We start from the raw sequence: 24,704 nt of genomic DNA on the forward strand, positions 1-24,704 counted from the left end.
CAAACTATTTTCCAAGGCACCTGAAGGTAGAACAAGAAGCAATGGGTGGAAACTAATCAAGGAGAGAAGCAACTTAGAACTGAGGAGAAACTTCCTGACAGTTAAAACAATTAATCAGTGGAACAGAAGTTGCCTCCAGAAGTTGTGAATGCTCCAACACTAGAAGTTTTAAAGATGATGTTGGATAAGCATTTGTCTGAAGTGGTGTAGGGTTTCCTGCCTCGGCAGGGGGTTGGACTAGATGACCTCCAAGGTCCCTTCCAACTCTGCTATTGTATTGTATTACTGCTTCTTACTTTATTTCAGAAAGCCCCCCCCCCCCCAATCTAATTCACTGCCACACAGTAGAATGGATTCTGCTTAAGCAGAATGGATAACTACAACTGAGGATTACAGGTAGTCCTTGATTTACGACAGTTCATTTAGTGACTTCAAAGTCACAAGGGCACTGAAAAGTGATTTATGACCATTTTTCAGACAACCATTAGTCATCGGATCAAAATTGAGATGCTTGTCAAGTCACGTTTATGACGGCTGCAGCGCCTGGGCAATCTTCTACCAAGCTAAGTCACTGGAGAAACCAGATTCACTTAACTGCAGTGTTTCACTTAACAACTGTGGCAAGGCTGTAAAGTGGGGCAACATTCACTTAATAATGGTCTCACTTAGCAACAAATTTTGGGCTCAAGTATGGTCATAAGCTGAGGAATTAGCTGTATTGCAAAATTTAACTAGAACAGGATTCTCAACTTTGGCCACTTGAAGACCTTGAGAGCTTCCTTCCAACAGAATTCTGGGAGTTGAAGTCCAGACATCCTCACATGGTCCTCGGTTGAGAAGGGCTGGATTACGGCATCGTCTAAACACTCTTCTTATTGGATTTCGGGGCAGGGGAGACACATTTTGAGGCCTAATATGTCTGCAAAGTACCTGTGGAGTTGGACAACTCTGAACAGCATTGTTTTTACCTGTCCACAACAACACATTTTTAGTGTTGGCTAAGATGTGTACCCTGGCAGGAATGTCCCATTTCTTCTGTTCCCATAGAATAGGGAAGTCTGTTACCAATGCGCATGCGCACTGCAGGGGCTTAGAAGCCTTTTCTGAGTCTGCAAAGGTAAGTAGAACAGCGGGGGGGGGGGCGGGGAGAACATCTTTGCCGCACGATTTAGATTCCGCTAGAAAGCAGGATTTCCTGCTTTCTAGCGAATATAAATCGCGCAGCACAGCTGATCGTCAGAACTTTTTAAAAACTTTTTTTTTTTAGCATGTTTAAATTCCCGGTTCGGGAGTTAAAAATGCTTTAAAAAGTAAAAAAAAAAAAAAAAAAAAGTTCTGACGATCAGCTGTGCCGGCGATCATTGGAACTTTTAAAAAAACGAACTTTTTTTAAAGCATTTTTACTACCGGTTCGGACAAACCGGCCCGAACCGGTAGCATTTCACCCCTGATTGGAGACTGCCTTTTTGGAAAGCAGGACTGGTCCCAAGGCCAAGCTCTGAGAAGAGAGACAGCCAGCTCCCCCCCCACTCCCAAAACACACGTCGGACCTGTACTTCAATACCTGGGGAAAATCTGTGGCTTCGCACAGGGAGAAGAGAAATGAAAGCAGATGCAGCATTAGATTCATGATTCTTGGTTTTTAATACATTCACAGATAAACCTTAGAAATAAAAGAGACATTGATTGATTCGATTCTACTGCTGGGGCAGTTGTTGGTGGTTCTTTTTCTCCAGGGATGGTGTTCTTGGTTACATGTGTCCACTGCTTCTCCCCCACCCACTTCCTAATCCCACCCTCTTTTCCAAGGACGCTCTGGGCAAATGAGTTTCCTTTCGTGCAAATTTCCCCCCCCTCCTCCGGAATTGGTGTTGGGGGGGGGGACAGGGAGAGCACACAGGCACTGAGGGTTAGCCAAGAGGCAGGTGGGTGCGGGACAGTGCAGTGATGGGGAAGTTGGCAGAATCGAAGGGTGGTACGAAACGATCAGCCCTTCTTCCCAAGTTCTGGAACTAAGTGGCAGTCAGTGGAAGTCAGTGGGACTCTCGTTCCCATCGCTCTGGGCTCCAGGTTTAACCATTCACTTGCAAATGCCTGGGAGGCGGGAGAGGGAGGGAAGGAGACACCTTCGTTCAACCAATATTAAAAGTGGGGTTTTTAACATTCCGGTTCCTGTACTTTCTTTGGGATGTTTTTCATCTTATTCCATCTCGTGTAAACCCAAAGGAATTTATTGAGGCACTGTTTGCTTTTTCCTGGGACATGACGAGTTGCAAACCACAATAATAAAATGCTCCCTGTATTTTTTTTTTACCCTCCCCTAAAATAAAGCTAAACGTGGCACCTGAATGGAACACAGTGGCTTTTTCTTCCTAAATGTGAGCGCGGTGGGGGGAAGGAAGAGGGGGAGAGATAAGGAGGGATTTTTTTTTAACACGCCTTAAAATTTCTCTCTCTTCCGAACCAAATCCATTTGGGCTTTTTTTTAAAAAAATTGATATTCCGATAAAAATATGGCTGAATTTATATTTAATATATAATATTTATAATGTTGCAGACACCTAAACAGTGTTTAAGGGGCCCGAGGCTTAAAGGCAGGAAGAAAGAAGGGGAAGGGGAAAAAATACACTCTAAAATCAATAGTTGGTGGGCTGATGGCCAAAGATTTTTGCAAAGTTAAATGTCTTCTTTTTAAAAGTCAACATAAAAATGACCTGAGAAATATTATATTATCCCTCACTTGGAATTAAATCTCTTATGTACACAGTAGAAATGGATGGATGATACACTCACACACATACACGCAACATACATCTCCTGCCCCTCTTCTTCCTCTCTCGCCACCTCGATGTGGCATCCTTGGTCTACGTGTAGTTGGGCCGTTTGGGGGGCACAGACCTTCTGCTCTCTTCCACGCCACCTGAGATGCTTGCGGGTGGCCCGTTTACAGACAGGTAGACTTCATTTCTCAAAATTTTGTTCTTTTGCATTGTAAATTCATTGTACCAGTGCAAATCAAACACAAACAAAAACAAAAAAAAATTATCCCTCCCCAGAAACAAACAACATTGCCAAAATTGTCCCAGGGTGAGGCTTGAATCACCTGGGGCAAATTCTGTGGTGAGGACCAGTGAACTAAAAAGCTCTTTAAAGCTCTAAGGGGTGTTGGGACGGACGGGCTGGCTTCGTTCTTCCTCTTCGGGGGGCTTCTCTTCGGTCTCCGGCTGATCGCTGCTCCGGAAGGATTCTTGCAGCTGCTGCCGTCTCTGTACCTCGGCCTTAAGGCTCTCTAAATCTTTTTGGCTGTGGGAAGAGAAGCAGAGAGATTGTTCTGAGCCAGGCTTCCTTAGAAAGCAAGAAGGAAACCTCTTTTATTTACACGACTGTGAATTCCTTTCATTCACACTCAGCAAGGCTTATTAAACAGTCTTTCAGAGGAATATTTATCAGCACAAACCTTATCTTGCTTGGAGAGCTGCCAGATAACTACTGTATTTTTTGGAATATAAGACACACCTTTTTCCTCGAAAAAGAAGCTGAAAATCTGGGTGCTTCTTATACACTAAATACAGCATTTTTTGCCTCCCAAAACTCCCCCCCTTCACCAAAATGGCCGTGTATAGCCTTTAGAAAGCTTTCAGAGTACTCCTGGGAGCTGGGGAAGGCAGAAATGAGTGAAAAACGGGCCGTTTTTTGCTCAATTTTGCCCACCCAACTCACAGCCCCAGCAGCACTTTAGAAGCCTCCTAAATGCTATGCATGCCCTTGTTTTGACAAAAAACGGGCCCATTTTCACGAAAAACCATTTTTGGGAAGTCTACAGAGTGCAACTACTTTTTTAAAAAAAATTAGCCTCTTCATAAGCTTGGTGCGTCTTATACTCTGAAAAATACAGTAGTTTCAAACGCAGGGGAAGGCAAACATGGCACAGAGTCTCTTAAAATCACATAGAAAACTTGCCAATCTTGAACCGACCGAATGAACGAATGGTTTTCTGCAAAAGCCCCCTCCCCATTCGTTCCTCTTTTGTTTCCTATGGGAGGGGTCAATCACCTCCAAGGTGTGGCTTTACTCCCAAGTCGACCCTATTTTCTCTGAGCTCTGCGCATGCGCACACTGGGAACAGGCTCCAGCTGTTCTTCTGCCTCATTGCTGTCTAACTCCCTCTGTGCCTCTGACGCAGAGCCCTCATCTGAGCTTTCCTCCATCCCCAGGACTGGCCCCTGTTCCTCCCCTAGTTGAGAGCGTAAGTAAATGTGGAGGAATGTATGTGTGTACATGTGGGAAAGAGCAAGTTATCTACATGATAAGCAATAAAGTTTTGCTATTATTTTAAATTCACTGGGCCTCCCCGTACTCCAAAAAATTATTTGTGCCTCAGTGTTTGGTTGAAAGAGATTTGTTGGGGGGGGGGGGCATTTTCCAGGGCTGTGAGTGTGTGAGTGAATGACTGTCAGCATCATGTGTTTAACAGAGTTACCCTGTGGTAAGATGGATGGCCAATTAATTTCAAAAATAAATAAATATAAAAATAAACAGCACCTCACTGAAAGAAATTAGTGATGGTCCACTGCAGAGTTTGGGTAGATGGATAGATAAATCTGATCGGTTCTTTTAGATAGATGATAGACAGACAGACAGACAGACAGATAGTGATAGATAGATAGATAGATAGATAGATAGATAGATAGATAGATAGATAGATAGATAGATGACAGATAGAGATGATAGATAGATGACAGACACAGATAGATGATAGATAGATATAGATAGATGACAGACAGATAGACAGACAGAGATGATAGACAGATAGATAGCTATAGACAGACAGACAGACAGACGACAGAGAGATATAGATAGATGACAGACAGAGATGATAGATGACAGACAGACATAGATATAGATAGATGATAGATAGATGACAGACAGACAGATAGATGACAGATAAGATATAGATAGATAGATGACAGACAGATAGACAGACAGAGATGATAGATAGATGACAGAGATGATAGAGATAAATAGATAGATGATAGATAAATCTGATGAGTTCTTTTAAATAGATATAGATTGATAGATATAGATAGATTTACTTATTAAATTTATATGCCAAAGTGGAGCTACTCTAGGCAGTTCACATCATAAAAATAGCAATATAAAATATTAAGATGTCAAAACAGGAAAAAATGAGCATTAAAAGTTAACAAAACCTGGGCAAAATAGGAACCAATACATAAATGGAGTGGAGGTGAGATCTTCTTATTCTACTGACCATGTCTGTGTCTCTGTGTGTGTTATACCTCATTAAAATGTTATTTATGGCGGCCAATCAATATCTGGCAGCAGAATTATGTGCAAACGAATTGTATGTAGTAAAAAAAAATGCCCCAAGACATGGTTTTATTTTAACGGATAAACTCAACAGCATCCTGGGAAAGTCTACTACGGTTTACAAGTTAGGAATAAAGGCTGAAAGCAGGTAAGAGGACAAAAGGGATGTTTGGAAGAGAAATAGGAGGAAAAAATTCAAGACAAAATTCAAACCAGTCCAAACACTCTGGGCCCTGAAGAGATTTCTCTCTGCCCAACTTCCACCCCTTACGTACAACTTGCAAACTTTATGGACGCTTCCTCAAGAGAACTGCGGCTGCTATTTGGTCTGAAGTGAAGCAACATTAGGCAGTGAGTGTCATCCGGATTCCTTACCTTAGTGGAATGAAGAGGATTCCATTGATAATATTCAGCTGCTCTAAGACGCTGGCCATGCTGGGAGCTGTGAACTGGGACATGGAACAAGCCGAGTTTAGTGCCACGTTAAGAAAAGACGACCACCCAAATTCACGTTTTGCTTCTCATCCAAGGAGTTTCTTCTGTTCTAATTCAGAACTGAAGAAGCTTCTTGGATGAGAAGCAAAATGTTTTCAGAAGAAAACACACCCTCTCTCTCATACACAAATCCACTTGCCTTTTGGAAAGCAGCTTTGGGACAAAAGCATGAATATTTTTGTTTTGGGGAAGGGAGCTGTGTTCAAATCCATGCTCAACCAAAAAGCTGGCTACACTATCTTCAACGTCTTTCAACTGAAAGACAGAAATTCTTCCCTTCCTGTGGTGGTGATGTTCCTGCAGGTGTAGTAGGGCAAAAATCTGAAGCCCATTTTTTTTTATTTGGAATTGCCAATAGTTAAGGCAAAATAAATGTGAAATATTATGTCTAAGAAATGCTTCGTACAACTCTTAATTTTTATTTACACCCACCCCCCGAGGAAATGTTGCTACTGAAAAATAACATTCATCATCTTCTTCTTCTTCCTCTTCCTCTTCTTCTCCTTCATTTAATGACCCCATAATCCCTTGCAAGCTAGAGTCTGGGCAATTGAATGGACCTAGCAGTTTTTTAATGGCCGGATGCTCTACCTGTTGCCAGTGCGGAGTTTTGCTCAGCAGGTATAGTCTCAGTGTGTCCAGAGAGAAAAATATCTGCCTCTATCTAGGCTGGAACTCACAGCCTCCTGATTGTAAGGCGAGAGCTCCACCATACCTCTCCTTACTGAAAAATAACATTCTGTCCTCAAATTTGATTTTGCAATATTGAGGGGCTCTTAGAGCCCAGATGTGATTGGGGAACCTCTTGAAGCACCACGAGATATGGCCGAGACTAGTCAAGAACGGGCTGCAACCAACATGGACTCTCCCAGCTATAAAACAAAAAAACCCCAATAACAGCGGCAGAGAATAAACTGGACAAGCTTGTTAAAGTACCGTATTTTTGGGAGTATAAGATGCACCCTTTTCCCTCAAAAAAGAGGGTGAAAATCTGGGTGCGTCTTATACACTGAATACAGCATTTTGGCCTATCGAAACCCCGCTCCCTTTGCAAAAATGGATGTGCTTAGCCTTTAGGAGGCTTCCAGAGTGCTGCTGGGAGCTGGGGAGGGCAAAAAAAAAAAAAAAAAAAAAAAGCAAAAAACAGGGTGTATTTGCCCCCCCCCCAGGAGCACTCTACAAGCCTCCCAAAGCCTCTGCATGCCCTTTTGTTTTGCAAAAAATGGGCCATTTGGGGAAAAAGTCGGCCGTTTTTTGCTCATTTTTGGCCCCCTCCAGCCCCCAAGAGCACTCTACAAGCCTCCCAAAGCTCTGTATGCCTTTTTTTCCCCCCACAAAAAACGAGGCATGCAGAGGGTTTGGGAGGCCTGCAGAGTGCAAAAACTTTTTTAAAAAATTTACCTCTTCAAAATCATGGTGCGTCTTACACTCCGAAAAATACGGTACATTGCACAGGTTACTTTTCAAAATTAGACTGGCCACTCCACCAGTGAAAATGGGAGAGATTGGGTTGGTCCATCTCTGACATCCCTGGTAGGGCCGTAGCCCCCAACCTTTTGGGCACCAGGGAACGGTTCCATGGAGAGAGGTTTCTCCGTGGACCGGAGGGGGCGTGGTTTCATGTACTGCCTGCATCCCTTCGATGGGGTTTCGCTTGTTTGCGCAGACCGGTTTCTGGCATGCTGCGGACCCGGTGCCGGTCCACGGAGCAGGGTGGGGTGTGTGTGGGGACCCCTATGATAGGGGACAACTTTCAGCAACTCACTTTCAAGGGCATAATGTTGGCGTTGGATCCGTTTTTGTAGATCTCATTCATTGTGCGTTGGAGGGCCACAGCTTGTTGAGTCAAATATTTCAAGTACTCCGAGCTTTCTTTGGTCTTCTCGTGATGCTCACCAAGCTAGGCAGAAAAGACATAGGTGCATCAAAAGAAGAATTAAGAGGAAACCAACTGCAATGCGCTCTACGTGGAGCTACCCTCGAAGAGCATCCGGAAGCTGCAGCTGGTTCAGTTGTCAGAGTTCCAAATAGCATCCAAAATTAAATCAGAGTCCAAGGCAAAGTATTGCTCAAAGTTCCAATTTATTAAGAGAGCCATGTGGGCACATCTGGGAAAACCCTACCTAGGTTTTCCCTACCTAGTTCAAATTCTTGCCCCCACACCCACAAGTCCATCCCATGGTCCAATCTCCCACTGCCATGCTGGCAGTTCCACCCATCCAATTCCGGTCAGGTGCAGAGGTGCAGAGACAAAGGGTGACCCTGGCTTTCAAGTAAGAATTTTATTTTGGCTACACAGTAAGTAACTCTGTACAATCCTCCCTCCCATTTTCCCACAATAGAAACACGCATAATAGAATAATAGAAAGTGTGGCAGACCAAAGATCCAAAAGAAAACTGCAGGCCTGACAGCAGAATGCAGTGGCACGAGCAATAGCAATAGCCCTTAGACTTCTATATTACTTTGTAGTGCTTTACAGCCCTCTCTAAGCGGTTTACAGACTCATCATATTGCCCTCAACAATCTGGGTCCTCATTTTACCCACCTCGGAAGGATGGAAGTCAACCTTGAATCGGTCAGGATCAAACTCCCGGCAGTGGGCAGATATGCAATATTGCATTCTAACCACCGTGCCACGGGGGCTCACTTTTGGTTGTGCACGTAACACCTCTGCCAAGGAAGCTGCATTGAATGCCACTTTGCTTCTGGGTCCAATTTAAGATGTTGGTCATTAGCTTCAAAGCCCTTCAGGGCATGAGATCAAGTTATCTGAGGAAGTATCTTGTCCCAATTAATTGACACATCCCACCTGGGCAGGTAATATTGAGGATGCTGCTGGTTAAAGACGTTTGACTGGCAGAGTCTAAGAAGAGAACCTTCTCGGCTGTGGCCCCACCTTCCTATGGAATTATTGTGGCCTGTCGCCCGCCGGTTCCTCCAGCAGCCAAATCAGAGGAGGAGGCGTGGGAGTCAGGGCTATAATCAAGGCAACCTGAGGGCTCCGAGAGGGGAGAGGGAATGGAGCTGTCAGACATAGAGAAAGAGATGTCCAAAGTCAACAGCCCCCAGGTCTGGAGGTGGCTGATGAGGAAGTGGAGGAACAGCTGGGTCCCGTGCCTGACACACGGATAAGCAGAAGGCAGAGGAGAGGAGAGCAGTGGAAATCTATGGGCTGATCCTTAGGATGGAAGAGTCACCACTGCTAGCGAAGCCCCACCCTAGCTCTGGGGATAAAAGGCAGGGGATGGAGGTGAATAGATGCGGCAGGCAATTCATCTCCCTACCGGACAGAGGGGTCAGCCTGCGTTGAGAGAAACTTTTTGCCGGGGTTCCTAATGAAGGAATCTTTGAGTTCACTTCCGAGGGTTTGTCGTGTTTGGGGAGCTGGGTCAGAACAGGAACGGTTTGCCCATGGAGGTGAGCAGTGCCCCACTTTCCTAACTAAAACCTGGCTCTGCCAACTGGCCGGAGGAGGCGGGACGGTTACATACAACCCAGCAAGTGGTTGTTGGGTCTGAGGTTTCTTCCACTGCAATTGTTTTTTTTTCCCCTCTTTGTTTTAATCTGGCTTTGAACTTTTGTTTTTCATGATAGCTTTTATATGATTTTACTGTTCTATTTGTAATCTGCCTGGAAGCGTGGTGGGCGGAATAGACATTTGAGTAAATGAATAAATAAATAAAATACCGCCGTGCATTTGGAGCAATTTTTTCTTCTACTCAGTGGGTAACTAGGTATGGGGGCTAACGTGTCTGCAGCTGCAATCTCATAAAACAGCAGAGAGAGAAAAAAAATGTTTTGTGCTCTTCAGAGGTCAATAGTCTCTAAGACAGGGGTATCCAATCTTGGCAAGTCAAAGCCTGGAGGACCTCAACTCCCAGAATCCCCCAGCTGGGAGTTGAAGTCCTCCAGACTTTAAGTTGCCAAGGTTGGAGACCCCAGCTCTAAGACATCTCCAATTTGCCCAACTACTGTTTCCGTACAGCATGAAGGAAGTACATTTTGGGGAAGGGCCCGCCCATTTTCTTTTCAAAGTTTTCTTTTTCAAACACACAGAACAACCGTAAAAGAGGAAGGAATCCCACTCGGTTAGCAAATAGGCTGTCCACAGATCCTAACATTTAAACAAGTGTTTTTGTTTTTTTTTCAGCTGGTTCTCACCAGTTTGGTCGGACCGGCGGCTGCGGAGGCTCCGCCCACCCACCCCGACGTAATGCGCGAGCGCTGCACAGATTTGCGAACCGGTAGGGAAGGTAAGGGAATCCCAGCTTGGACCGAGGCACTTCTGGGTTGAAAGGATTAGCTGGTGACATCACGTTCACCTTGGGGACACCCAGTTGGGGGACGCCTTTCATGTCCCCGGAAGAAGCCGGAGTGAAGGATGAGAGCTCAACCCCACCCCACAGCAGCACACAGGGCTCGAACACGGGCTTGCTAAACTCCTGCTCAGCGGCCCACTCACTTGAGCCCCCACCCTGCTTAACAAGTGCTAACTACACAATTTGTATTGGATCCTTTCTACCTGACGTCCAACGTACCATACTTTTCAGAGTATAAGAAGCACCAGAGTATAAGATGCACCAAGATTGTGAATTAAAAAAAAAGTTTTTGCACTCTGCAGATCTCCCCAAAATGGCCCGTTTTTCACAAAAATGGACCCATTTTTTGGTCAAAAAATGGGCATACATAGCCTTTAGGAGGCTTGTAAAGTGCTCCTGGGGCCAGGGGGGGGGGGGGCAAAAATGAGCAAAAAACGGCCCATTTTTCACTCATTTTTGCTCTCCCCAGCCCCCAGGAGCACTCTGGAAGCCTCCTAGAGGCTATGCACATCCATTTTTGCAAAGGGGGAAGGGTTTTGGGACACTAAAAATGGTGCATTCAGTGTATAAGAAGTACCCAGATTTTCACCCTCTTTTTGGGGGGGAAAGGTGCATCTTATACTCCAAAAAATACGGTACTTGTTGATCACTTTCCTGTTTCTCAACCATTCCCCCCCCCCTTGATTGTGAACATTCTACGACTGGATCTTGTTAGAATATTCATGACTGGGAGAGACATGGGGGCAAGGTCAGCCAATGAATAGGCATAGCAACTAAGTCAGCCAATGGGAGTTCAAATAGATCTGAGTCTGTGCTGAGAATCGAAACTGAAAGAAGACTGAACTTTGTCTGCTCTGAACTGAGACTGTTCTCTCCTGCTCGTGTTCTGCTTGTAGCTTCTACCACGTTGAAAGAATCCACTATTGGTATTGGTCATTTATTCATCTGTTATTATGTATATAAAGAAGTTAATGTATCCAGCTGAATCAGTTATCTGTGTGTGCTTTCTGCGTTTGATTTTTCTGCAACAAACTCTTGACAGATCCCGCCTGGTTGCGAATGCCTGGTAGAACCACCCCTTTCAAAGTACATTGCTTAGTAACCTGCAGATTAGTTTTGAAAGGACGGAAGACGTCCTCGCTCTATTAAGCCAAGCAAGGAAAAGAAAAAACAAAATCCAACCTGGTTTTTATAAATTGTGTAGCCTTCTTTCTCGTGCTGCAGTGCTGACCGAAATTCAGCTTTACTCTCATAGACCCGGGCTACCAAGTGATGGCTGAAAGACAGACAGAAAAACAGAAGATGGGAAAAAGTTTCTACGCATCACTGAAAGAAAAGCGCGTGTGGGACAACGAGAAGGGCGAAACTGCCTGGGGTGGAAGAGTGGATACTTAACATCTCTTACAGGTAGCCCACTTAAGAGCCAGTTTGGTCTAGGGGTTAAGGCACCAGGCTAGAAAGCAAGAGACCGTAAGTTCAAGCCCCTTGCAAGCTAGCTTTGAGCCAATCATGAAGAGACCGTGAATTCTAATCCTGCCTTAGGCATGTAAGATGGCTGGGTGACTTTGAGCCATTCACTAATAGACTGGGAGTTCTAGTCCCTCTTTAGGCATGAAAGGTGGCTTTGGGCCAGGGGTCGGCAACCTTAAGCACTCAAAGAGCCACAAATGTTCTAACCGGAAGCCCCTCGTTCAATTCTGGAGACGACCGGAAGTCTGGTTTCCCCACCATAGAGTCTCCACCTAGCATGGTGACCTTTTTCTCTACCTGTCCTAACCGAAAGCCCTATCAATTGTGCAGCCGACCGGCAACAGGGAGCCGCAGCAGAGGGATGAAAGAGCCACATGCGGCTCCAGAGCCACAGGTTGCTGATGCCTGCTTTGGGCCAATCACCAGGAGACTGTGAGACCTTAGGCATGGAAGGCGGCTAAAGTAACTTTGGGCCAATCACTGTCTGTCTGTCTGTCTGTCTGTCTGTGTCTCTCTCTCATGTGTGTGTGTGTGTGTTTGAACACTTTCAGTTTCAGGTACCTCTACATGTTGCTGGCATACCCTGAATAGATTCATGCAAGTTTCTACAGAGGATGGGTGTTTTCTGTTGTCACCTGCTGACGCTCCTGGGAAGAAGAATCTCACCTCAGTGCAACTTTTAGGGACTTGGCCCCGTGGAACTTGGAGTTGATCACAAGCGCGTTCTCCAGGAATCGCAGTGAGAGGTCGTATTCCATAACTCCATGAAGGACCAGGCCAATATTGTTCTAGGAACGAAGATCAGGTGCCAGTTAGAGCCTAACAGGGCAAACTTTCAGCTCTTCTATATACAGAATCACAGAAGGGTAAAAGGACCGTCAAAGATGTCCATCTCAACATACAAGTAGTCCTTGACTTCTGACTACATTTGGGGCCATAAATTCTGTCACTAAGTGTTCTGACCGAGACTTCTCAAGAGCATGAAGCAAACTTCTTGTCCCGACAAAAAAAACCCTTTTATTAATTGACTGTGAATTCTGCTTATTCGCATCCAGCAAAGTTTTTCAAGGGAGGATTTACAGTCACAGACCTTATCTGGCTTGGAGAGCTGCCAGGCCCATATCTGCAAAACCTGGCAAGGAGTCTCGGAGGGTCACAGGCCAATTAAGCGAACTAATTGTCTCCTGCAAACTCCACTCCCCTTTTGCTCCTCTTTTATTTCCTCTGGGAGGAGCCATTCATCGTCCACCTGTGGCCTTACTCCCAAGTCAACCCCTGTTCTTTAGCTGTTCCCTTCGTCTGGCAACTCTGCGCATCCGCACACTGGGAACAGGCTCCAGCTGTTCATCTGCCTCACTGATGTCTGATTCCGAAGGCACCCGATAACTGTCGGAAGGCCCTGGCCCCCTCTTTGCCTCCGACACAGAGCCCTCATCAGAGCCTTCCCCAGATTCCAGGACTGGCCCATCTTCCTCCCCAACCTCCTCACTGTCCGAATCTGTTGCCGGCTCTGCTGGGCCACAACACTAAACAAAGTATTTCTCAAGTGAGTGGTGCCCCAATTTTATAACTTTTTAAATCATGGTTATTAAGTGAATCTCTGCAATTAAGTGAATCACATGGTCATTAAGTGAATCTGGCTTCCCCTATGGACTTTGCTTGTTGGAAGCCGGCTGGGCAAGTCGCAAAAAGTGATCACATGGTCCCAAGACAATGCAACTGTTGAAACTACATGCCAGTTGCCAAGCACCCGAAGTTTGATCACATGACTGTGGGGAATGCTGCAACAATTGTTAAGTGTGAGGATTGGTCACAAGTTGGTTTTTAGTGCTCCTGTGACTTCAAATGGACACTAAATGAATAGTTGCAAGTCGAGGACTACTTATACAAAACACCAGGTTTGGGTGCAAGATCAAAGTTGGAACAAAGAATTGGCAATCTGATGCTGTTATTTCTGGCCTAACCCTTCCCAATTTTTAAAGTTCTGCTTATACAACAGAGTTAACCAAGTTAGTTTAAAGATTTAGCTGCTTCATTGGCAAAACACCGGTAGACCTCGACTTAGTTCATTTAATGCCCGTCTGAAGTTGCAATGGCACCGAAAAATTAACTTCTGTTTTTCACCCTTAGGATTGTTGTAGCAACCTCACATCATGTGATCAAAATTCAGAAGCTTGGCAACTGGCAGGTACTTATGACAATTATAATGTCCCAAGGTCATGTGATCAACTTCCTGCTCAGGCAGGAAACCCTACACCACTTCAGACAAATGGTTGTCCAATCTCCTCTTAGAAACCTCCAGTGTTGGAGCATTCACAACTTCTCCTCCTTAGTTCTAGATTGCTTCTCTCCTTAATTAGTTTCTACCCATTGCTTCTTGTCCTGCCCTCAGGTGCTTTGGAGAATAGCTTGACTCCCTCTTCTTTGTGGCAACCCCTGAGATATTGGAAGGCTGCTATCATGTCTCCCCTAGTCCTTCTTTCTATTAAACTAGACATACTCAGTTCCTGCAGCCGTTCTTCATATGTTTTAGCCTCCAGTCCCCTAATCATCTGTTGCTCTTCTCTGCACTCTTTCTAGAGTCTCCACATCTTTTTTGTATTTTGGTGTTTTAGTCTGGCAAGATTCCTAAGCAACAATAAGGGAAGTACTCTGTAGTAATTCCCCATGTCATTCGTGGTTCCTTGGGCCAGACAGACACAAACAATAACAGTCCTCTGAACTAAAAGCACTTTAATTCCCTTTAATTAATTCCATGTTGGCTGGGGAATTCTGGGAGTCGAAGCCTCAGGTGTTTTGGAGAATAGCTTGACTCCCTCTTCTTTGTGGCAGCTCCTGAGATATTGGAACACTGCATTTTAAAACAAATTAAATTCAAGAGTGAAGAGGAGAGCAACAAAGAGGATCAAGGGACTGGAGGCTAAAACATACGAAGAACGGTTGCAGGAACTGGGTATGTCTAGTTTAATAGAAAGAAGAAATAAGGGAGACATGATAGCAGTCTTCCAATATCTCAGGGGTTGCCACAAAGAAGAGGGAGTCAAACTATTTTCCAAGGCACCTGAGGGTAGAACAAGAAGCAATGGGTGGAAACTAATCAATGAGAGAAGCAACTTAGAACTAAGGAGAAATTTCCTGACAGTTAGAACAACTAAGAGTGGATTGCCTCCAGAATTGTGAATGCTCCAACGCTAGAAGTTTTTAAGAAGACGTTGGATAACCTCTTGTCCAATATGGTATTTCCTACTGAAGGTTGGACCTCCAAACTCCTTCCACCTCTGCTACTCTGGCTTCTCTCGTTATTTAGCTAATAGTCTCTCCCTTCCACTGCCTCAAAACTACAATTTACTAACAATATTTGGAATGTTGGTGTCTGTTAAAAAAAAAAAGAGAGCTTGGGGACTGCAAGCAGTCCTGGATTGTTAGATCTGATTAAGACAAAGAATGACATGAATCACTGAACTGAATCAGGATGCCAACATTCGCCCCAGGGGGAGCATAAGCAGCTACAAGGGAGTTACAATTTTTATTTTCCAAAACAGGTCAGGCAAAGCAGAAAACTATGAGTGAAGCACGGTTGGAAGAGATGGCTAAGCCTGTGTGTGTGTGTGTGTGTGTGTGTGTGTGTGTGTGTGTGTGTGTTATTTACCCCCACAAAACCCTCCAGCGATCCCCGGGGAGCCAAAAGGTGGATCATTTCCTACCCACTGGGTGCAACACATTCTTTGCACCGGAGAATCTGCAGAAGAGTCTCTTCTTCTGCAGATTCGTCAGATTTAAGCACCCCTTGGACTGCATCTGGCCCACGGGCCTTGAGCTCCCCACGGGCCGGATCCAGCCTACCCCTGCTCTAGGGGAACTTTCCCTCCTAAGACCACAAACCCCATGAGTGTCAAAAGCTGGGGGGGAAAAAAATCCATATTTTTCAGAGCATCGGTAAGCTGAAGAGGTGACTTACATCCAAAAGGGCCATCTCTGGGTGATCCTCCCCAAATACCAACAGCATGAGGTAGCGTGCGCGGTACAGTAGATTGAGTGCTGTGGACAACTGGCTGTTTGCAAAGCAGTACAAAGCAAGATGCATCTGTAAAGGAAGGAAGGAGGGAAGGGGAGAGAGGCTCAGACACACAACGGCTGACCTACCAGGGTGTCCTCTGGATTGAATCCTTTTTTTAAATTCTTAAGTTTATGATATAAAATACAAAAATACCAAGAAAAATATTAGGAAAATAAGGGAAGGAAAAGTGTAGGACAAAAGAAAAGCCCCTTTGATTTCCAACTCCCTTTGGTGTAGTAGGATAAGACAATAGCATCAAACGTCAACTTTTTACTGTTACATAACAATATAAAGTAGCCATTTCGATAACAATGTATTGGCCATCTGCCAGTCAATGTCAGCTGGCGACTCCCCGGGGGAGAGCCTTCTCTGTTGCAGCTCCGGCCCTCTGGAACGAGCTCCCTGTTGAGATCCGGACCCTTACTACCCTCCCGGCCTTCTGCAAAGCCACCAAGTCCTGGCTGTTCCAGCAGGCTGGGGGGAGCTGAGAAGCATCTGCCTCCACGGAAATTGTGAATGTTGGTTTTGTTTTTAATATGTTGTCTTTGTCTCGTTTTCCCCCTTTCCCTTGTCTTTTGTGAGCCACCCGGAGTCCTCCGGGAGTGGGTGGCATACAAGACAAACAAACAAACAAACAAACAAACAAACAAACAAATAATAATAATAATAACAACAACGAATCTATCTAATTGGTAAAACCCAAAACGACGTTTCATTGGTGGAGTTAGCAGAGACGGCTAAACGGACTTGCCTTGATCAAAAAAATGCAATGACTTTTGTCTCTACTTGGAAACCACTTCTGGACTTTGTGCTTGAGATGGATCACATTTTTTTTTAGGTCTCCGCTATGGCAGGGAGAAAAAGCAACCCCCTTCTTCCCACCAGCCCTCCCTGCTTTGTTATGCTACTTACATATTCTTGGATTGTGTTGGGATGCTCAATGCCCAAGACCCTTTCACTCATTAGCACCGCTTTCTGTTGATTGCTTAAGGCCTAAAAAAAAAGAAGAAAATGCAATTGGAGAAACTAAATTAGCTGTTGTGGCCGGCATTTATTGTAAAGCTCCTGTTTTGTACGGGGGAAGCTGTAGCTCAGGGATTGTGGCTTCAGCTGCTGTAAGCCTCTAGACCAGGGGTGTCAAACTCAATTTCATTGAGGGCTGCATCAGGGTTGTGTTTGACCTCAAGGGCGCCGGGAGGAGGTGCTGCCCAGGATGGGCGTGGCCAGCTCGCCGTCGCTCATCGAGGCTCCATTTTCGGCCGCGATGGCCTCCTGCAGCCATCTGCCAGCGAAAATGGAGCTTGGCGCACGGCTCTCCATAGCTCCATTTTCACTGGAGAGGCACTGCGGGCTCGGTCCTTTGCTGTTTCCAGGGCGGCCCCGCGGGCCAGATCTAAGCACCCCGCAGACTGGATCTGCCCCACGGGCCTCGAGTTTGACACCCCTAGTTAGGCAGAACAGAAGGGAACATTGGTTAAAAGCCCATGAATTATGGATGCTACAAGTTGTGGCAATGTCTTCCGACTAACGCTAAGTGGGAAAGCCCATCCATCATTAGGATTGAGAGAAGGGAACCCTCTGCCAGGTATGCAAAACCAGGTGTATATGTGTCAGAGAGTTTGCTGCAGAAACCAAATCCAGAAAACACACACAGGTAACTGATGCAGCTTGATTCATTAACCTTCTCTTTATGTACATAACACAACACATGAGACATATATACAATACCAAGAGTGGCTCTTCCAACATGATAGAGAGGAGACAGATTGGTTTCGGTTCCAGCAGCAGACTAGTTTTTAGCTTTTGCACAGACTCAGAGCTACAGAGCTAAGCCATGCCCAAGCTCCAAAGTGTTTCAGCCCCCATTGGCTGACCTTGTTGCTATGCCCCATTCCAGTTCATGAATATACTCTGACAATATGTTTTGTCTTGATTTGCCAAGGCTCTTCATGATTCCGTAGAATAAACAGAGGCTTTGAGCAGACTCAAGGTTTCTGTTTCTCCGTACCTCTGAATAATCACCCATGATATAGTTCAGGCGCGCCAGCAGCCGAAGACAGGCACAGATCTCCACGTGCATCGCGCCGTACACGTTGTTGAACAGGTTTAAGGCTTCGCTGATCAATTCACAACCCTCTTTCAAGAAACCTTAGGAGAGAGACGGAAAAATAAGATCTCCTTCCCTTAAGACACTAAACCAGGTTGCAGAAAGCTCTCTGCCAGTTTGCAAATCCATGTTTCTAATGGAACACTGGGTTCTTCTTCTTGCTCATTTTAAATCCACGGTCCTAATCTTTATAGCAGTGGATACAAGGGTGGGATTCTACCGGTTCAGACCTTTTTGGGCAAACCGGTAGCTCCGACCATCAGCTGGGAGCGAACCGATTCGCTGTGAAGATGAAGTGGGCCCGCCCGCCCGCCCCTGCGCTTAATGCACCTTTATCTTCTCAGCTGAGTCGCGCAGCAGAGCGGATTGCGACCCCTTAGCTGTTTTCCTCCCCAGCAGTAATGCAGAAGATACTTTTTCTCAAAACTGTGCACGTGTGCATGCCACCCGATCACCAAACCAGTTGTTAAAACCAGTAGGATCCCATCACTGAGTGGATAGATAACTTGGTCCAGCCAGCTGACAATGGTGGGGCATTTAAAGGAGGAGATTTGTTGCTTCCAGGCCTGGTTTAAGAGCTTCCTCAATGTTTTTCCACCCTTAGTTTATACCCAGGTTATAAGGCTCAATAACTCAACATTTCCACTAATTCTGTGGGGAACAAAATTCCCCTCAGATCCAGTTATGAGAAACGCTGAATTTCAGCAGCATCTGGAAGATCAGAATTTTCCCATGCCCACTTCAGCACATTTATTTATTTTTTTCCCCTGCCTTTATTACTTTTATAAATAATTCAGGGCAGCTAACATACCTAATGTTCCTTTCTCCTCTTATTCTTCCCACCACAGCAACCAGGGGTGGAATTCAGCCGGTTCGGATGAACCGGATGCTAATTTTACATCTGGTTCGCCGAACCAGTAGTTGCAAGGAACTGGCTGGCCCCGCCCAACCCACTCTGCCCCTCTCAGGAGTCCCCACACGGCCCGTTTTGGATGCCAGCTAGGTGCAGGGTCCATGCGGGGGCTCTGAGAGGCAAAAAATGGACGACCTGGAAATTCTGGAAGTCCAGAAACGGGCTGGTTTCCGGACTCCGAAGGGCCTCCAGAGTCCGGGGAGGGTGAAAACACTCCTCCTCCATGGTACAGGAGGCCGAGTAGGCCACACCCACCCAGCAACTGGGCAGACAACCAGTTGCTAAAATTTTTCAATCCCACCCCTGACAACCACCCCAAAGTCACCCAGCTGGCTTTCACGCCTAATTCACAGTCTCCTGTTTCTAACCTGGCGCTTTAAATTATTATAAAATAAATAACTGACTTTTTCTATGGAGATTCTCAGTTATCCAGGTCATGGTTGTCCCAAAGGTGCTTTTTCAGGAGGCAACTGGACTTCCTTGTTTTTTCTTTTGAAGATGTTTCACTTCTCATTCAAGAAGCTTCTTCAGTTCTGACTGGATGTTGGGGAATGGAAGGATTTATACTTCTTGCAGACAGCTGGTCATTTGCATCCTTTTAGAGAGTCGTTGAGGCCACTTGGGGGTTTATCTGTGTCCTCAGGGTCACTTGAGTGGTTGTGGAGCCTTCTTGGAACTGCTGAAAGGACGACTGCGTTGTAGGCTGATGTTGTCAATCCCCCCCCCCTCTATTGAGAGAGGTCTCTTTTGACAGAGGGGGAGGGATACAACATCATCTATCTCCAACACAGTCCTTTCAACAGTTCCAAGGCGTCTCCAAACCCATTTGCACCAGTCAGATGAACCTGAGGACAGAGGTAAACCTCCCAGTGGCCTCAATGACCTTCTAAAAGACTGCAAATAACCAGCTGTCTGCAGGGAATATAAATCCTTCCATTCCCCACCAACCAGTCAGAGCTGAAGCAGCTTCTTGGATGAGAAGTGAAACGTTTTCCAAAGAAAAACCAGAAAGTCCAGGTGCCTCTTGAAAAAAGCACCTTTGCGACATAATAATTGAATCTTTGAGATCTCTATACCCCTGTAACTGAACTTAGGGAAAAATGGTACCTCGCGCATTTCAAAGGGAGCCAGCATCAGATCTAATCGGCAACCCTCTCCCACCACTGGCTCTTCCTTTCCCATGTGAAGCTTGGAAGAGGATTCATCAGGAGTTCCCCACCTTGTTGAACTTTCGCCTGCCCACTCTGGAAGAAGTGGAACGCGTCCGAAGCTTTGGGGTTGACGTGCTTCACAACGGGGAAAATGTTGAGGATGTCCTCCTCGGTGAACGTTGGCTTGTGACGGTTATCAAAGTTATACTCTTTCAGCAGGATCTGAAATGCACAAAAGCCAATTTTTTCTAGGCTTTCCTGATGTCCACAGGAAGACATAGAGAAAGGAGATCACCTCCAGCTACCTAGGGCCTGGACGCTGTGGTGGAATATACCGTATTTTTCGGAGTATAAGAAGCACTGGAGTATAAGACGCACCAAGATTTCGAAGTGGTACATTTTTAAAAAAAGTTTTTGCACTCTGCAGGCCTCCCAAACCCACTGCAAGCCTCGTTTTTTGTGAAAAATGGGACATGCAGAGAGTTTGAGAGGCCTGCAAAGTGCTCCTGGGGGCTGGGCAAAAACAAGCAAAAAACGAGCTAAAAAGAAGGGGATGCATAGACTTTGGGAGGCTTGTAGAGTGCTCCTGGGGGCTGGGGGCACAAATGAGCTGGTTTTTGCTCGTTTTTGCCCTCCCTACCCCTCAGGAGCACTTTGCAGGCCTCCTAAACCCTCTGCACATCCATTTTTATGAAGGGGCGGGGTTTTGGGAGGCCCAAAATGCTGTATTCAGTGTATAAAACGCACACAGATTTTTACCCTCTTTTTTTGTGGGGAAAAAGGTGCGTCTTATACTCCGAAAAATACAATAGTCCAAATTTGCAGGAGGGGCTCTTTTCCAGGGAGTAAAGAGACATCATCGCTTGGACTTTCTGGGATGCAGAAAGAGGGTGAAGGAGGACACCTTCTAGCACCATGTGATAGCACGTGTGTCCGAAGTGGCACGCGTAGCCATGTTGCGTGGCACACCCAGCTGTTCCTCCTCTGGGTTTCTGGCATGCATGCGCATGCGATGATCAGCTGGCCTTTGTGCTTGATGCAGTGCCGGAAACCGGAAAAGCTGGTCTTCTGTTTTCTGGTGTGGGCATGCGTGTCAGCCAGCTGATCATCATGAACGCATGCGTGCCAGTTCCTGGAAGACTTGCTGGCGTGCGTGCATGTGCACACCGGAAACCAGAAGTTCATTTTCCGGTGCGCGCATGCCCCCTGGACGGCTCCTCTTCCAGAATGCGACATCGACAAGCACTTCAACACTTGGTGCCGAAAAGGTTCATCATCACTGCTCTAGCAGCTCACAGGTAACCTTGAATAGAATAGAATAGAATTAGTTGGAAGGAACCTTAGAGGTCTTCTAGTCCATCCCCCTGCTCAAGCAGGAAACCCTACACCACTTTAGAGAAATGGCTATCCAACATCTTCTTAAAGACTTCCAGTGTTGGAGCATTCACAACTTCTGGAGGCAACTTCTGGTCCACTGATTAATTGTTCTAACTGTCAGGAAATTTCTCCTCAGTTCCAAGTTGCTTCTCTCCTTGATTAGTTTCCACCCATTGCTTCTTGTCCTACCCTCAGTTGCTTTAGAAAATAGTTTGACTCCCTCTTTGTGGCAGTCCCTGAGATATTGGAAGACTGCTATCATGTCTCCCCTAGTCCTTCTTTTCATTAAACTAGACATACCCAGTTCTTGCAACTGTTCTTCATATGTTTCATCTTCCAGTCCCCTAATCCTCTTTGTTGCTCTTCTCTGCACTCTTTCTAGAGTCTCCACATCTTTTTTGTATTTTGGCGGCCAAAACTGGATGCAAAATTGGTCATGTAATAGCTATGCCGAGAAGTGTTTTAGTCTGGCAAGATTCCTAAGCAACAATAAAGGAACTACTCTGTAGTAATTCCCCATGTCATTCGTGGTTCCTTGGGCCAGACAGACACAAACAATAACAGTCCTCTGAACTAAAAGCACTTTAATTCCCTTTAATTAATTCCATGTTGGCTGGGGAATTCTGGGAGTCGAAGCCCACCTATCTTAAAGCTGTTCGGTTTGAGAAACACTGGTCTAAAAGGTCTTTTGAGAATCCCCATTTGCACATGAGGGTTTTTCAGTGAAAGCTTTCACACCTGGGAATAGTCTTCCCTTGGAGATGTGGCTGGGCTGGAAGCTGCTCTTACTCTAGAACAGGGGTTGGCAACCGTAAACACTCAAAGAGCCACAAAGGTCCTAACTGAAAGCCCCACCCCTCCGTTCAATTCTCGAGCCAACCAGAAGTTTGGCTCCCCCACCATAGAGTGTCCTCCTAGCACGGCGTCCTTTTTCCTCTGCCAACTGGAAGTCCAGTTCCCCCCCCACGGTCTCCTCCTAGCACGGCGTCTTTTTTCCTCTACCTGTCCTTAACCAAAAGCCCTAGCCCTAACCTTATCAATTGGGCAGCTGACGGGTGGAGCCGCAGCAGAGGGACAAAAGAGCCACCTGTGGCTCCAGAGCCGCGGATTGCTGACCCCTGTTCTCGGAGGTCCAAAAGATGGTCTTTGAACAGGATTTGCCCAAAATAGGGCAATTCTTTTACACTTGTTATATTTTATGGTGTTTTTGATTTATGCTGCGCACCACTCAAGAGTCCACTAACATTGGGCTGATATAACAGAATTCTAAATAATTAATCTCGTTCCTGTCTCCACCCAAATCAGGCAGGCAGATGCTAAGGAGACGACCTAAGGAAGCTTTCATCATCCCGTGGACTTCAAATGTCAACCCTGAAGCTGACCTGACCGAAGCCATTGTGGAGCTTCAGGGTTGCCACATTGGAGTTGAGGGATAGGGAGGGGGGGATTTGAGATAGTTGGGACTTTGTAGCCAAAATAAAATACTTTATCTTGGGAACCAAGGACATTCTCACACCTGGTCAGAGGAAGGAGGAGCGATGTCACCAGGCAACCAAGACAGAGCCGTGATTGGACCATGTGACTGATTGTTTTGAGAAAGTGGAAAACGTTTACTTTTAATTAGGTGAAAACCGCGGGAACCTTCAGAGCCGTTTTCCAACAGATCTGTGCCAATACGATATAGGTGGCGCAGTGGTTAGGGTGCAGTACTGCAGGCCACTTCAGCTGACTGTTATCTGCAGTTCAGCGGTTCAAATCTCACCGGCTCAAGGTTGACTCAGCCTTCCATCCTTCCGAGGTGGGTAAAATGAGGACCGGGTTGTTGGGGGCAATACGCTGACTCTGTAAACCGCTTAGAGAGGGCTGAAAGCCCTATGAAGCGGTATATAAGTCGAACTGCTATTGCTATATATCCAATGAAGCTATCCTTTGAGGAATCTACCTGCCTCGAAGTTTTGCTTGCTCAAAATTCTGCCACAGTTAACTACGCTGGCTGGAGAATTGCACACTGAGAAGGAGTGTAGGTTGAAAAGGCGACCTTGTGCATGAAATATTAGCAACTGGGTTCCTTTGAATTTGGTTGAAGAAGTGAGGTGTGGAGAACAGAACCATGGTTTATGCACGTCGATCTCACCTGAATTCCAGTTTTGAGAGAAATCTCCCGCAACAGGGTAATCTTCTGTAGGTTGTACATTTCTACTGCTTGATCAATACTTTCACTGCAAAAGGAAACAGAAGTCAGGAGGAGAGAGCAGACAACTAAGCAGATCAAATGGATTGACAAACCCCTCTGTTAAGCTAAAGATGCTCCTTTGCGATCTAATACAGTAGCAACAATATGGAAGCAGTTTGGCTGTTTCTAGGATGTGTTTTTCCAACCTCTTGGTATAGTAGTCCTCGACTTATGATCATTCATTTAGCGATTAATTAAAAGTACTGAAAAAAAATGACCTAGGTTTATGTCTAGCTGAGATCCCGATCCTTGCAGAATGGAAGATCAGCACATAAAAGTGACAGCACTGGAGCAGAAGTTTGGCCAAGTTGAAAAAATGTGCATTTCGGCACAGTAATTTCAGCAAATGTGAGTGGGACAGAAAGCTTGCATCAGCGGGAACATTTATTTCAATAAATTTATCTGCTGCTCATCTCACTTTGCAAAGCAACTCTGGTTGGCTTATAGTTAAATGAGATAGCTCTACCAATTTCCTAATGATGGTGGTGGGTTTTTCAGAGCTAGTTGTCCCAGCCAAAAAAATCCTTCTAGAGGATCGCTGCCTGCCTTATCTTTAGAGAGCGTCCTACTTCCCCCAAATGTCCAGAAAGACATTAATCCTAAATCAAGAGGATGTTGTTATGTGGAGGCTGCCCAGACCTCTTTTGATGGTTCTCCCTTTGAGACGATAGGGCCAAAAAGGGGTGGCAAATGATACAACAAGGAAGCAAATTTCCATTTAAAAGCTTATTAAACTCATAATATGCTCAGTGATCTTGTAATGGTGGAGAGAAAAACAAGAGGGATAATTGTCATTTCCTAAGGCTCTTGATCAGGGGTGTCCAACTGAATTTTATTGAGGGCTGCATCAGGGCTGTGGCTGACCTCGGGGGACAGGGCAGGCATGACTGCCTGGGTGGGCGTGGCCATCTTGACACCATTTACTGAGCGTGGCCGACTGGGTGGGCTTGGCCAGCTTGACACCATTCCCCAAACTGCTGGCATGTTTCCCCTTTGCATTGGGTAGACTGGGCTGAAGCTACGCTGGTCTGATGTTTCCCTTTTGCATTGGGTAGACTGGGCTGAAGCCACGCTGCCCCAATGTTTCCCCTTTGCATTGGGTAGACTGGGCTGAAGCCATGCTGCCCCAATGTTTCCCCTTTGCATTGGGTAGACTGGGCTGAAGGCACGCTGCCCCAATGTTTCCCCTTTGCATTGGGTAGACCGGGCTGAAGGCACGCTGCCCCAATGTTTCCCCTTTGCATTGGGTA

General features: G+C 45.9%; 1 protein-coding gene across 1 annotated transcript in view; it reads right to left on the reverse strand.

Annotated features, from left to right (window-relative positions):
- Positions 1-1,620: 1,620 nt before the first annotated feature.
- CLUH (CLUH binding protein of NUMT mRNA) overlaps positions 1,621-24,704 on the reverse strand; it is a 112,262-nt gene continuing 89,178 nt past the window's right edge. The window contains exons 17-26 of the mRNA XM_087717186.1: positions 23,356-23,440; positions 19,913-20,066; positions 17,682-17,821; positions 16,586-16,666; positions 15,575-15,700; positions 12,283-12,404; positions 11,329-11,422; positions 7,592-7,726; positions 5,707-5,780; positions 1,621-3,303 (exon numbers count right to left, since the gene is read on the reverse strand). Of these exons, the coding sequence (XP_087573312.1) occupies positions 3,156-3,303; positions 5,707-5,780; positions 7,592-7,726; positions 11,329-11,422; positions 12,283-12,404; positions 15,575-15,700; positions 16,586-16,666; positions 17,682-17,821; positions 19,913-20,066; positions 23,356-23,440 (1,159 nt within the window). The 3' untranslated portion in view covers positions 1,621-3,155. The remainder of the gene's footprint in view (positions 3,304-5,706; positions 5,781-7,591; positions 7,727-11,328; positions 11,423-12,282; positions 12,405-15,574; positions 15,701-16,585; positions 16,667-17,681; positions 17,822-19,912; positions 20,067-23,355; positions 23,441-24,704) is intronic.

Source organism: Thamnophis sirtalis, unplaced genomic scaffold (genome assembly GCF_051295495.1).
Source record: "Thamnophis sirtalis isolate CommonGarterSnake01/CBP01778 unplaced genomic scaffold, rThaSir2_p1.2 scaffold_6, whole genome shotgun sequence".
Taxonomy (NCBI): Eukaryota; Metazoa; Chordata; class Lepidosauria; order Squamata; family Natricidae; genus Thamnophis; species Thamnophis sirtalis.